This window comes from Stenella coeruleoalba, assembly GCF_951394435.1.
Source record: "Stenella coeruleoalba genome assembly, chromosome: 7".
NCBI lineage: Eukaryota > Metazoa > Chordata > Mammalia > Artiodactyla > Delphinidae > Stenella > Stenella coeruleoalba.
In genome coordinates this window covers 76,605,145-76,620,106 of record NC_137153.1, presented here as the reverse complement: position 1 = coordinate 76,620,106, position 14,962 = coordinate 76,605,145, and the positions used below count along the sequence as shown (strand labels likewise).

The following is a 14,962-nucleotide window of genomic DNA, read 5'->3' as shown; positions in this document are numbered from 1 at the left end:
TTAGCATAATACATATGCTTTTTTTTCCAAGTGAGAAAATAGAGATTTGGGGCGGTTGTGCAGCCTCACAGCTAGTTAGTGGAAAAGTCGGGATTCAAAGGAGTCTAGGCATAGAAATGCTAAATATTAATGTTAATATTTAATATATAAAATAATGCCTTTCTGAATCTAATTTGCCATTAGTTATCACTTTAAGGTAAAGACCTGGCAAGAACCTTTTCTTTCCTCATCTTCAATCTGTCCACATGTCGTAAAAGTATTTGTTTGAGAAAACTGCGTATGAGAATTATATTGAAAAAGAATATTTCTAATAGGTAGAAGGAAATAAAGAACATTGAATACAGAAGCAACAGGAAATAAAAAGGTAGGGAGGAGAAAAAGCAAGAAAATGAAAGTTTGGGGAAAGAATCAGATTTGGGGGTTTAGTTTTTTGTAATTTGGGGCACTGCAAACTAATGCCCAGTAGGTGGTGCTAGAGTATATATATTCTAACATCCAGACAGGCTGGCTGGGTCCCTTGCCTCCCACATACAAAAAGAAAACAAAACAGAAAAGCACACAACCAATCAAACATTGGGAATTGAGATTTGACTATTTGTTAGTGATGCCAACTTTAAATAAAATTATATTTTCAGTCATATAATGAAACAGGAGACTATTGGAAATGTGGTGCTGTTATGAAGAAGTGCTGGCACACCAACACACATGGCCATCCTTTATTCAGCGCTTTTCCTGTGAGGTTTTCTTCTGGTTTTCACAGATGTCTTCCGTGGCCCCTTCATAAGTACAAAGTCACTGGAACTTTAGAGATTCCCAGTTCCACACAGTAAATGTGATGTAAAAGGATATTTACAGAATGCTTACTTCCCTGACCTATTTCTCACACTGAAATAATGAGTGAGAAGAGTAAAATGTCAATATAATACGATTTTAGTTAAGAACACACTGACAGGTTAAAAAAGCAATCACAAAAATCCAACTTTTAAATTTCTCAATCAATTAACACATCCCCAAGAAACTAAAGCTAACAATCGTTCATTCCTGGCCCAGGTCAGCCTCCTACAAACACATGTTCATTGAAGTGTCATCTGTCTGTGAGCCCTTATGCTCCAAGATAGCTTTCTAGTATGTTGAGGAATGATTACTCCTCATTTTCAGTGCAACAATATCTTTAATTTAATTATAAATGAATATTTGACAAGCCTTTTATAAAAAGGAAACATATTTCCATTGGTCTCTTACCAAAAGCAACATTCATCTATTATTCCTGGCAAAGTCTTTCCACCTCAGTCTCATCTGCCCATGGGCAGTCAAGAGATGATTCCATTTCTTTAATGTCCTGAAGGGTACAGCTAGTGTAAAGCGTTTAGATAAACTGCAAGAGAATATAATGCATCCGCATATGTAGAATGACATAACTTTTAAATAAATGAGTGGTGACATTTTTAATTTAAGTTTCCTTCCTCCTTCTGGTTTCAGATCTCAGGAATAAAAAAATGGTGAGTGTAATCAGATTATAAAGGCTAGGCTACTGATGGAGGTTTAGGGCACTCCTTCAAACACTCACAAATTGAACTGCATGTTAGTGATGGGCCTTGCCTTCTTTTATCAGGTATTTCAGGTTATGAGGGGAGGGTACTCCTGCAAAAGTTGTGAGACAGTATAATTGATTGAGATATTAACTTGTGCTTTTTCCTTGATGCACTTTTTCCCACTCCCATCCACTCCAAGAAGGTAGTCAGTCCTTTCATGCTTTCTTGGCTTATACGAGGTTTTGCTGTAGGAATCAAAGGATAATTGTCTTCCTAGTACTTGAAAGGATTATGCCCAGGAAGGGAAAGGGAGCCAAGTATCTCCTGGAAAAGAGGAGGAAGAAGAGGATGTGCCCTCCAGAAGTTGAGGATGTGAAGGGAGATCTGGAAGTTCTCAATTGGAATCTGCAGCTGGCTTCCTCCCAGTATCCCAGGAAGTGAGAAGAGTTTTTGGTTAGGTGGGAATGGGATGGCTGCATGGTATGCTTGAGAGGCTGGAGTCTGGGCTCAGGTTCATAGCCTCTGCAAAATTTGCTGGGCTTCCAGATGGGACAGAAACCCAAGGCTCTCAGATTTCAGTAGCCTATATGAGCTAAGACAAGGCATCTAGAGGTAACCAAATGGGCACGAGACCAAAGGACTTCCCCCAATTGCTTTGCTTTTCATCAGATGGATGTGAGTGAGAGAGCACCTAAGTAGGTTCAAATTGAATTATTATGGGAGTGGAGCTCAGAGAAAGGTCCAAGTTTATTTTAAAAATACATGCTCTTTCTGAGATTTTGGACTAAGACATTTACAATTTAGTTCAAGTTTAGTTTCTCATTCTGAGAATTTTTTTTCCCCAGGAAATATCATTTTAACTAACTGTCCATCTCAGCCAAGGAAAATAGTGTTGGTTTCAAAGAAAATAAAAAATGTGAGGAGAGAGGAGGAAATTACTTGAGAACAACTTTTTCGTTTTTTAATGTTTTTGCCTGGGTAAATACATTGACTGGAGGATCAAATGACAAAATAAAAACTCAAGTAAATATCATTATAATGTAAGAAATCAATTCTTGTGATATGGGGATCAGAACGGTGGAATCTGTAGATTTTAATAGCCGGTTACCTGCATGTGTACACTGCAACAAAAGAATCGTGTTTGGGCTTTCATAATGTGAATCAAGAGATACCCTCATGGCTGAGTTATCTAATGAAATTGAGAAGTTATCATTGGCAACATTAGGGTAACAAGGAGGTGACAGACATGAAACTAGCCAAGAGTTCATTCCGTTGTCTTTAAACCTGCCTTTTTCCAGTTCCTCAAACAAACAAGGTGTGTGCTAGCTTGTGGTTAGAATTCTCAGGGATAATTTTTCTTCTTTTATCCTACCTCAACTAGAGCTAAGACGAAAGAAGGCAAATACTTTCACCATTTCCATGTAATGGAAAGCAGCTTTTTCCCGCGAGATTTTGCCCTTTGAAGAATCCCAGCTTATGCCAGGGGTCCTACCTCCTACTCAGCTCTGGTCCCAAGCTTCATTTCCTGTCCCAAGGGCACATCTAGTACTCACTCACCCCCTCTTCATGGCTTTCTTTTCATTTCAGGTCTCTGCTTTCCCACCAAGCTTTAAAAAAGTGATAGTTAAATTGTATTGAAATTTTTCAATGTGCTTTACCAAAAAAGATTTTTCTGAATATCAAATCAGCTATCTTGACCCCATTTTCTATTAAATATATTTGAGTCAATTTTTTGCCCACATCACTACACCAAAACTAATGTTAAAAGATAATTTTCAGAAAAAGGTAAAAATCATGATTTTAACATAGATGAAAAATGGACGTGTGTTAAAGAAATTCTTTTATTCTTATGAATAGAACCAGGCCCATGCTATAACCGGTTCAAAGGAAAACTCAAAACAGTACAAATTCATATGGATTGAAGGAATATTGAAATGAATTGCAAATGGAGACAAAACTGTGGTTTTTCCAAGCCAATCAAGTCACTACCAAACTGGATAGAAAATGTTCATTAAATACTATCAGACAAGTCAGAATTTACTATCAGTTACCCACATTTACAAAGAGTTGCAAAATAGCTCAAAGGCAATGAACTGGGCTCCAATCTGATAACCCAGAAGGGTTGTCAGAAAAAGCATAGTTTCTATTGAAACACAAAATTTTTATCTACACTAATCTTGTCAAGGTCGTTAACGATCTCTACACTGAAAAATTTAACGTCATTTCTCAGAAATTATTTTGCTCTAGCTATTAACAGCTTTTGACATAACTAATGACTTCTTCCTTTTTGAAAAAAATGTTTTTGCTGTCCCCTTTGTCTGTTCCTCTGGATTATTTTCATAAACTCTTCTCCATCTGTACTCATTGCCTAGGTGATTTCATCCAGTTCTGGGGGTTTAAATACCAGCTTTAGACTTAAAATTCCTAATACTATATCTTCAATCTTAACTTCTTCTGGGAAGTCTGGACACACTTTTTAAAAATTCACATTTACTCTCATGTTGCCATCTTAAAACTGTGTTATACAAAATTCTACTTCAATTTCTTTCGATCTATCTTTTTTTAACACATACACACACGCATGCACACACACACACACACGCACGCACACACACACACACACACACACATACACACACACACACACACTGATCCTCATGCAGTTCTAGTTACTCGAGCCAAGTGCATAGAGTCATCCTGGATATCTTCCATTTGTCTCTCCAGATTCATTCTCCACCCTTCCACACCCTGATGCATGACACTGAAAGCTGACCTGTAGGAGCTAAATCAAGGTTCTCCCTTGTCCTTTGTTTTGCAATTGGTTTTAGTCAATGGGAACCTTTGCTCCTGTGGAGGCAGGTCAAAGTACTGATTCCTTCATCTATATCCTCATGGGGCAATTTTGAGCTGGGTGTTTTCCTTAAGGCAAGTCTGTTAAAATTCCGCTTAACACAGGTTTTTATATTCATTCTTCAGGGCATTGTACTATTCCTTGTGTTCCTCTATACCCTGCTCACATCTTTCTAAATAATTCCTTTATTAAACACCTCGCTAGTTATCTTAATTAAATGTGCCATATCTTTTCTGATAGAACATTGATACAAGCCCTCTGTTTCACATCCAGCAAATTCTCTTCATCTATTTTCAAAATGTATCAAATTTGACCATGTCTCACTTAGTGTTCCCTGTCCAAGCACCATCATCTCTCTTCTGTGTTACTGTAATAGCCGCTTCACTGAAAGCCCAGAAGAGGGTGCTATAGAAAATGTGTAACTTTTCTATATAAGAAATGTTATAAGAAAATGTATAATTTTGAAACATAAAATTTATTTTTTCTACACTAATCTTGTCAAGGTCATTAATGACCTCCACGGTGAAAAATTTAATGTCATTTCTTAGCAACCATCTTGCAGGTGTGTAGTAGCTCTTTACACTTGCCCTTCTACAGTCTATTCTCATATACAAACAGAGCAATCTTCTAGAACAAATATCATATCCCTTATGATCAAGCCCCCCTCCACGTGCTGCCTGTTTCTCCTGGATCCTCAGTCTACTCCAGCCGTTTAGATGTTCTTGCTACTTTTTAAATATGCTTAGCATACTTGTGTCTCAGAGTCTCTTAACTTGTCCAAAATGTGCTTTCCTTAGATATCCATTTAGTACTTAACTTCACTACAACTCTTTGCATAAAGGTCACCTTATCAAAGGGAACTTTCCTCACTATCATATGAAAGGGGATCCTCACCCCTCCCCACCTGCATTCTCTATCCTTACTCTACTTCACATTAATTCATAGTACTTACCACCACTTGACATAATTTATATTTTGCTTATAGGTTTATTTGCTCTGTCCTTTTTGGAATCTAAGTTCCATGAGAGCAAGATCTTTGTTTTCCGGTGATGTTTATGCTGTGCCTAGAAAAGTGCCTGGATTATAGTGATACCCACTTAAACATTATGTGGAGTGAAATGAAAGAATGAATAAGTGAATTATCAACTGATACAAAAGTTACGTTTTGAAACCCTGAGTGATAAGTGGTCATTCCAAATCCTATTTGAGCCTCAACTATTTTTCAACAGGAAGCAAAGGAGTTCCCTAAATATAATCTCAGACATGATCAAATATTTGAAAGCTGTTGACTGGCCTCAGTATGACTTTAAAGCTGAAACATAAACAAAATCAGAGTTGTGCGATGGGTTGTAAGGAAGCCAATAATGAAGAAACCAGCTTTCTGGATAAACAGGTGGGCACAAAAGAAACTTCAGAACATCATAGTGGGTTCAAGCTCTATTTTCTTCGAGTAAAAGAACATAATTAGGGCTTCCCTGGTGGCTCAGTGGTTGAGAGTCCACCTGCCGATGCAGGGGACACGGGCTCGTGCCCCGGTCTGGGAGGATCCCACATGCCGCGGAGCGGCTGGGCCCGTAAGCCATGGCTGCTGAACCTGCGCGTCCGGAGCCTGTGCTTCGCAACGGGAGAGGCCACAACAGTGACAGGCCCGCGTACCACACACACACACAAAAGAACATAATTATGCTACTTACAATTAACGTTTGTTTTTTAATTAATAAAAATGCCTTGAATAAAATAATGATTGTCAAATGAAGTTCTAAACTCTCCATTAGAAAGGAAATATTAATGTATCAAATTTATATTGTACAGGCAATAGAAGATAAGTGTCCTTCATCATCCTTTCACACAACTGATTTGCTTTGTTTTTACAGTTTTGTATTTGTAATCCCCCATACTTTTTATTGTATCAGTACCTCTTAAAACTGGGCTCTAAGGAAGCAATCTCAGTTTCATCCTACACATCTCTGGTAACATTTCAACACCTCTCTTAAGTTCAGCTCTACTACCATTAAATTATTTTTTTCCATGACAGTAGTAGAGTGTAACTTGGCAGTTTTCTGAAGATTCCCAGCAACAAAGTCATCTGGAAGAGTCAAGTTCAAATGTCTATACATACCTCATTTGATAAGCAAAGAAAAATAAGACCTACTTAAACTTGCTTAAATCAAATGGAAATAGGGGAAGCTTATTGGCTTGAGTAATTGAAAAGGACAAATGATAATGGTTTCAGATATGGCTTGTTCCAGAAATTCAAATAATAGCTCTAGTACTTACTATGTCTCCACCTCTAGATTCTATTTTCCTTCATGTTGAGTTGTTTCCCAGGTTCCTCATGACAAGATGTTTTTCATTTTGAGTATCTCCTTCTAGCAGCTCCTGAAAAAGTCCCAAGATTAACTCTGACTGGACACTTCATGAGACTCAATAACTTTTTCTCGGTCCTAACAATAATGTTTGAAACTAAAGTGAAAAATAATATACATGTATAATATGGACAAAACAATAAAATTCTTAGACCTAAGTATAGCAAGAATAGTTTAAGACATAAAAATTAAAATTTGAAATGCAAATGCAGGACATAAAACAACCAGAAAAAGAACTGTCATAGAAATGTTGGTATTTCTAAAATTAATACATAAATTTTGCACAACTCAAATTATAATCTCAATGAGCTTTTCTGTGGAACTATATAAAATAATTCTGGAATATGTAATGCAAAAATAAATCTCTAAAAGTAGCCAAGAAATTTATGAATACTGAATAAGAACAAGTAAGGCAAAGTGAGAGAATTTCAGATACTAAGATAACTATAAAGTCACTGTAATCAAAAACATGTAATATTGGCACATAAATATATAAATATATTAGTCAGATATGGTCGAGCATCCACAGAAAGATAAGTATATATGTGGTTTTTATCTAACTTAGTGAGAAAGAGTGCCTAATTTAATAAATGCTGCTGATATGATTGATAATCCAGAATTGGATGCCTACTTTTTTTTTTTTTAAAGAAAAATATTGGAAGGAATGGTAGGAGGCTATTTGTATAAATTTGGGGTGGAGAAGGCTTTCCTAAGTAGGATAGGAATCTCAAAAACCATAAAGAAAAAACTACATATGTTTTCATGGCAAAACTTACCATAACCAAAATGAAGAGGAAATTGAAAGCTAGGTCTGTAAATTAAGTATGGAAAAGGTTCTATTTTTCTTAGAAACTAGTTACTGAAGGATTGTTGCATATAAAATCCATGTGGAATTCATAAGATCACCTACTGTACATACAACAGAAAGAAATTTCAAACTTTCTCAAATTATTGACAGAATTTCACAGTCAAAACTTAAGTTTTATTGCCCAGAAATACCTTTCTAATCAAGGGAGACTTCTAGAAAAATATGAAAAATTACTCCAAGTCTTTATTTTAAAATAGGTAAATAATAGGCAGAATGGTATTAGTTGGATAATAGAGTGAAACAGAGCAAAACAAACACAAGGGCAATGGAAAACAATACGATCTCAAAATGTTCTCTTCTGGATTTTCTTTTCTTGTCAGAGAGACAAAATTTGGAAGGGTCAACAGACTTACACTTCTGACCAAAAAGGAATTCTAGGAATGTGAGTTGATAGAACATCCTGTTTTTTCAGTACCGACTCTTTCAGCGAAAAGTAGAATTCTGAAAAATATAAAAGGCATATGTTACAAAATAAACAGATATAAATAACCACTTCTAGATCACTCTGAAATTATAAACTAAACATAGACATTATAATAACTGAGATACATTTTAAAGGCAGAAATTGTTTTGATTAATGGGGGAAATCCTGTAAAATCTCTTCCCAAAGAAATTGGAAAAAGACAGTCTTGGCAAAAACTGCTTTCTCAGGAGGCCCTGGTAACTGTGAGCTAAGACCATTTGTGTTTGGGGGAGGGGGGCAGTGGCAGGGGGTTGGATGATCATTCACTTTTGAAAGACTTCAGTGGATGAATGCACTCAATCTGTCCTAGATTCATTTCATTAAGAGAGAATGAACTAGCTAACATTGCCAAAATCAAGTTCACGTAAGGTAACAGGCCAGGGATTTATCTGACCATCTGTCTCTTTAATAAGGGTATGTTTGCCATCATTGTGGCTAAACCAAAAATACAGAAAATAAGACAGAAAATATCAACTGTTGAAAAGGATGTGGAACAACCAGAGAACTTTTTCAGCTTGCTGGTGGGGGTATAAATTGGTACAACCATGCTGAAATATTAGTTCGAATTTCTCAATTAAAAAAACAAATGCTTTATGACTCAGCAATTCCAGTCCTACATTTATATTCGCCAACGAAAAAGTTTACATATATTCACCAAAAACTGTGCACAGGAATGTTCATAGCAGCACTCTTCATAACGACCCAAAATAGAAATTACCCAAGTGGCTTCTATCAATAAAATACATTCATAAATTTTGGTATAGTCACCTAATGGAACAATCGATAGCAATGAACAATGAGAATGAATGAAATACAACTACACACAACTTGATTGATCTTTCAAATAGAACATGGATGAATCTTGCAAGCACAATGTGGTACAAAAGAAGTCAAGCACAAAAGGGCACATTTTGTTTCATTCCCTTAATGTACAATTCAAAAACAGACAAATTGAACTATGGCATTGGAAGTCAGGATAAGGGTTATCCTTGAGGCACAGAGATTGGAGACTAAGGAGGAATGAAAGGCTGGGGGGCTGTGGAATGCTGGTGGTGGTCAGTTTGTAAAAATTCACCAAGCTTTAAACTTACATTTTGTGCACTTTTCTGTATGGATACCTTAATAAAAATTTCCTCATCAAACTTGCGTTTGTTGTATAGAGCAAGAAGCAGTGGTGAGGAGAAGTGAGTAACTTAACTTTCTTTAAATGGGGGAAATTGTTTAAAAATCTTAACTAAAAAGCAAACAGCAGCTTTCCATATATAGAGTAACTGGGTTCGAATCTATCTTGCCCCCAAATCTGGGGAAAACACCACCTTTGATTCTTTTTTAAAAAAATTTCATTTATTTATTTATTTTTGGCTGTGTTCGGTCTTCGTTTCTGTTGCGAGGGCTTTTTCTAGTTGCGGCGAGTGGGGGCCACTCTTCACCGCGGTGCACGGGCCTTTCACTATCGCGGCCTCTCCCGTTGCGGAGCACAGGCTTCAGACGCGCAGGCTCAGCAATTGTGGCTCACGGGCTTAGTTGCTCCGCGGCATGTGGGATCCTCCCAGACCAGGGCTCGAACCCGTGTCCCCTGCACTGGCAGGCAGACTCTCAACCACTGTGCCACCGGGGAACCCCCCCACCACCTTTGATTCTTATTTCAAAACCCGAAGCTATTATTGCTCCTGCTCCAAAGAATAGTTTTCATATACTTGGCTTCATTTCCCAAATTTCTGAAACATGTAGAGTAAGAATATTGTTAACCAAAGAGATATCATCCTGTAAATCACTTCACTGCCCACAGCAGTTTTAACTTTGGAGAGCCTTTTCACACAGTACTATTCCCTGGCCCACAGAGGCCCAATGAAGTGCATTGTCAATAAACACTTGAATGGAAGTGATTCCTCTGAATACATGTTGAAGGCCTTTATGTTCCAGACACTAAGCTAAGCAAGCACTGCTAAGATGGTAGGTGACGTTCTGCCCTCCAGCTGTGTTAAACTCTCATCCCAAGGTGCTGAATTTCTAAACCGCTCTGTTCTCACCTACTGTGAGATGGTAAAACCTGTTGGCAATTCTAAATAGATAGATGAAAATCAAAGTGCCAAGCAGAATAGTGAGAGGCATGGTGAAACCCAGTGAGGACCACTGAGTATGGAATGCTAGGAAATAGTATAACATAGGCCAAGCTGGCACAAAGGAATCAAAGAATGAAGACTCCTTAGAAGAGTGACCAGCTGTGCAAAGAGGTAAGTTGGCAGAACCATACGAAGCTCCTTGATCAACAAAGGGCATTCAGCCTGTCAAGGACTCTTCACAAAAAGAGAAAGTTGCAAAGAAATTTTCAAACACACACCCCCATTGAATGCATGAAGAGGGAACGAGAAAGCTTGAATTTTTATGACTAGTCTTAGAAAGAACAATTAAGATATGTACATTTAACTATATCATTGTGTATATATATATATACACACACTTATATGCTATCTATGCACATACACACGCACACACACACACTTATCATTCACCTCTATCTTAAAGAGCTTCTGAAGTTATAGATCATATTTTAGTCATCTTTTATTATGCCTGGCATCTAAAGAGCCTGGCTTAAAGTAGGCACCTAAAAACACACATTAAAAACTAAATAGTTTATCTAGTTATGTAGGTGTGTAGAGCTTCTTAATTGATCAATGAATGATCCCAGACTTTTGAGGTTTTATACTAACAGTGTGTGTCTCTTTCTTTATTCTCAGATGCCAGCTTTTGTTTTAATTTAATTAATGCAAAACTTCTATAACCTGGTGTTTTAATTCACAGTTCATGCATCTAGTCTGAAGATTCATCCCCTCTCTAGACCAAACACATGAATTTTGTGATAGGTACTTGCTACCCTGAAACCTTTCTTCACCCCTATGTGAATTCACAGAAGTAGAGGAAATTTATAATCTCAAATAAATGCAATACTATATTTAGAGCATAAGCTGAAATAGAAAAAAAATCATATTTTTGTTGGCATTCTATTTGCATGTCACATCTTACACTTTCCGTGTGTATATATACACAAAATAATTAATAGTTACATGCAATATTTCACATTAGCTTTTTAAAATATATCACCTCTCCATGCCAATAAATAAACTTCCACAATAATTCAGTAGCTAGAAATATTAACTGTTTGCATGCATGTTTCACACATTATTTAGTTTTAAATTTTAGTTTGGAATCAGAAATGAACAGGTCCAGTAGGCAGAAAATCAGTAAAGACAGTTGAACTTAATTCCACCATCAATCAACTAAATAGTAAGGGACATCTTGTAGACTTCTTCATCCCACAACAGCAGAATGCACATTCTTCTCAAGCTTATATGGAATATTCACAAAGATAGACCACATTCTGGGTCATATTAGAGGAAAATTTAGAACACTGAATACATATATTAGAAAAGAAAAAAGGATCTAAAATCAATAAACTAAGTTTCCACCTTAGAAAACTAGAAAAATAGGAGCAAACTAAATCCAAAGTAAGCCAAAGAAAAGCAATATAAATTAGAGGAGAAATTAATGGAATTGAATACAAGAAATTACTAGAGAGAAAATAAATGACACCAAAAGCTGGTTCTTTGAAAAGATCAATAAAATTGATAAACCTCTAGCTAAGCTAACTAAAAAGAGAAAGAGAGAGAGAGAAAGAAAGCACAAAATACAAAGCCTATGGGAATCTGGGGGCAGGGTAGGTAGAGGATCAGGGAACTGCTCTTGTCCACAGGGAGCAAAGAGAGCAGGGAACTGGTGCAGGATGAGGTGCTAGGAACAATCTAGTCCTAGGCTTAAGCAGTAGGGCATAGGACATAATTTTGTGTGTATGTTTATGTCATTCCTTCCAATATTCCCAAACCTCAAGTAAGCTTTCTTCAGAATTACTCCTAACTCTCAGTTAAGCCATTGAAAAATAAGTAAACTCCAACACCCATCCTTGGGTGTAAACATTACAGGGAGAAAGCAGTGACCCCTTCTCTCCATCAGAGTGTGCAGGAGAAGTGACAGATGCCATTAGACAACAAATGTGTCTGGTGAAGTTAATGAATGGTCAGCTGCCTATCTGTATGCATGTGTGTTGGCAAGATGAAGATGTTGGAGCGGGAGAAACATTGACTTTTCTGGAGCACATTTGAGATGTTACTTTTGGATAGTTTCCTAAGTGCTAGGACACACTTTGACAGTGGTCCTGTGGGGATGGGGGAAGGCTAATGATATCCAGCTGGGATCTGATGTCATAAAAATGTGAGTTAAAAAAAAAAAGAATTAAGGGTGTATTTGATGAGGTCTGGACCTTATAGCTTAAACAGGTGTGAGAGCACTGAACAGATTTTGAGACTGAGGCAACAGGTAGAAATTAAAATAGGAGCAGAGATGCCAGAAATACTACCCATACTAGAAAATCTCGGATACTTCCTTTTGCTACTCCGTTAGATTCATTCATTTAATCATTAATTCATTCCTGCATTCACTGAACAACTAGTTATCGATTGTCTGCTATGTGCCTGAAACAGTGCTGGACACTGGAGGTACAATGGAAGCCAAGCAGACTTGGCCCTGCATTTGTGGAGCTTGCAGGGAGCTGGGGAGGTCAGCATTAAGGTAATGAATGAAGGCAGGTATTGAGGCAGGGATGGAGGATTGATCAGGAGTTCATCAAATGACTATAGCCCAGTGCATTACCCTTAGAAATAAATGTCAATATAAAGTCTGAAAAAGATAAAACTATATTTAGTAAATGCATTTTAAGACATCAGAAAGACAGTAATTAAGATCCATTCAAATGAGCATTTTGGAACTTGGTCATCACACTTAGCTGGAAAATTCATTCATGCAACATGCTTCCATCCACAGGGGTAGAGATAAAGGCAACAGTATTGCCTGTATGTGTGTAGTTTATGGTTGATGGGGCTTGATAGTGATGTTGAATTAAGGTAAACTATTCTCTGTAAATAACTTGAAGGATAGAAAAGACATATAAACTTTTATAATTTTTGTTTTAGCTCTCCTACTGCTAAAAATGTGTGTCATAGAGAATCAGTTGCCTGCATCCTGCTTTTATTCTTATCTGAAGGGGAAGCCAACGGTGCATTCCTCATAGGGTATTTGTTTTTTATAGCCTGTTAAGCTGTAAAACACCTCCCTTTAGCTATTTCTGATTTAAGGTGTACATAGTACTGTGCCTTTTTTGTTGTTTAAAGTATGAACCTTGGATTTTGTGGGGACGTCCTGTGTGAATCTGAAACATCAAATCATGTGTCCACACACTTGGAAGCCTGGATCTGTAGATTTTACAGCCTAATTAATAATTATTTAGAGAGTAAAATCCCCAAAGACCCCTTCTACCTCTCAAAAATGGTTCTGATTTCTTACCCTGTCATGTGGGTTGATATCACATCTGAGGTATAGGTTTAACTGGGAAGGAATTAGAGAATTTCAATGTGGGAATATATAAATGTCTTTATAAATTTTGGTGCAAGTTTTCGTCTCTGAAAAACACTTGGGACCAGACACATTCTGTGCTCACTTGCATCATGCAGTGGAGTTTCTAGTCTGACCTTCATCTTCATGGTGTTACCAAAAGCCCCAGGGGGCTGTAGCTACAAGGGGGGCACAGTGTGGTAAGCATCCATATGTACCTTTGTATAGCAGGATATCTAATATCTATTACTCTTTTTACTTCATGTATAATGGCTTTAAGCACTTCACTTGTCTTGGATTACCACTGATGCAGAAATTGCTCCATCGTCATAATGAATTCTGTGTGTAGTCTCCAGTTGATTATTTAGAGTGTTTATGTTATAAGTTATTTCAATATAAAATGTTGGTACACTGTGTTGCGTCTAATTATATTTCATAAAATAAATTATTTCCAGATAAGTAAATACATATAATTAAAAATAGCTCATCGTTACATATTAAATGAAAATGAAATTAAATGAAAAAGAAAAGTTATTTCTATTTTGCTTTTAAATGTTCTTTTCCCTGTCTTATTCTTATCCATGTTTCTAAAATTACATAAACTGCAAACTTATGAATTATACAAAAAGCCCAACAGTACACTAATCATGCCTTAGGAGCAGAGTTAAAGTGAAAATTAGCATTTTACAATACAATGTGTTAAAATAAATGTATAGAATCTTATTTGCTTACTGTTTAAAAAAAAAACAAAATAAGAGTTTTAGAAAAACACAATTCCTTAAAGAAAATACCAGATAAACAGATAACAATATTCCTATAGTGTTCCTGTCCTCCCCATTATTAGTGCATATACAGAAGATTTGATAGTTTTTTACAGAAAAAAATGTAAGGATAGTTTCAGTTTGACACACTGTCACGTGGATAATACAAATAATTTCAAAAGCTTTTACAAAAAAGGACAGGCAATCCAATTTGTTTATTCCCAAGGATTATGCTGAATTTATTTGTACTTGGAAAGAAAGACAAAGTCCTGACTTTAATCCTCAATGTCTGTCAGTTGTTTAACTTCTCGGCTTCCACTGCAACATCCTGGTCAAGATGGTCATCATCCAGATGGTCTTAGGTCATTATCCCTAAGTGCTCTCTCCATTTGAATTAGACTCCAGACATGCTCTCAACTTCCGCCTGGATTTCAAGCCCTTTATAATGCAACTCCCCTTAAAGCTTCAATCTGAAATTCTTAGTTTTTCACTGTCCATTTTATGTCCTTTATGTGCCTTAGCTCATTAACAAGTTCAATTAAAGAAGCACATACTTAGTGCTGGGTACTATACTGAAAAACTTTTTAATTGCTGTCTTTTTTTTTCTCATAACATGTTATTATGGGCTGAATTGTATCTCCCCCCCACCCTGCCGCAAACTCATATGTTGAAATCCCAA

At 36.7% G+C, this 14,962-nt stretch overlaps 1 protein-coding gene across 1 annotated transcript in view; it reads right to left on the bottom strand.

Annotated features, from left to right (window-relative positions):
- The window catches only part of LOC307188706 (cytochrome P450 1A4-like), a gene marked incomplete at its 5' end in the record, with an annotated part of 80,400 nt that overhangs the window by 49,944 nt on the left and 15,494 nt on the right, over positions 1–14,962 (bottom strand). Inside the window, 2 exon segments of the mRNA XM_079926190.1 lie at positions 6,661–6,762; positions 7,971–8,058. Of these exon segments, the coding sequence (XP_079782316.1) occupies positions 6,753–6,762; positions 7,971–8,058 (98 nt within the window). The 3' untranslated portion in view covers positions 6,661–6,752.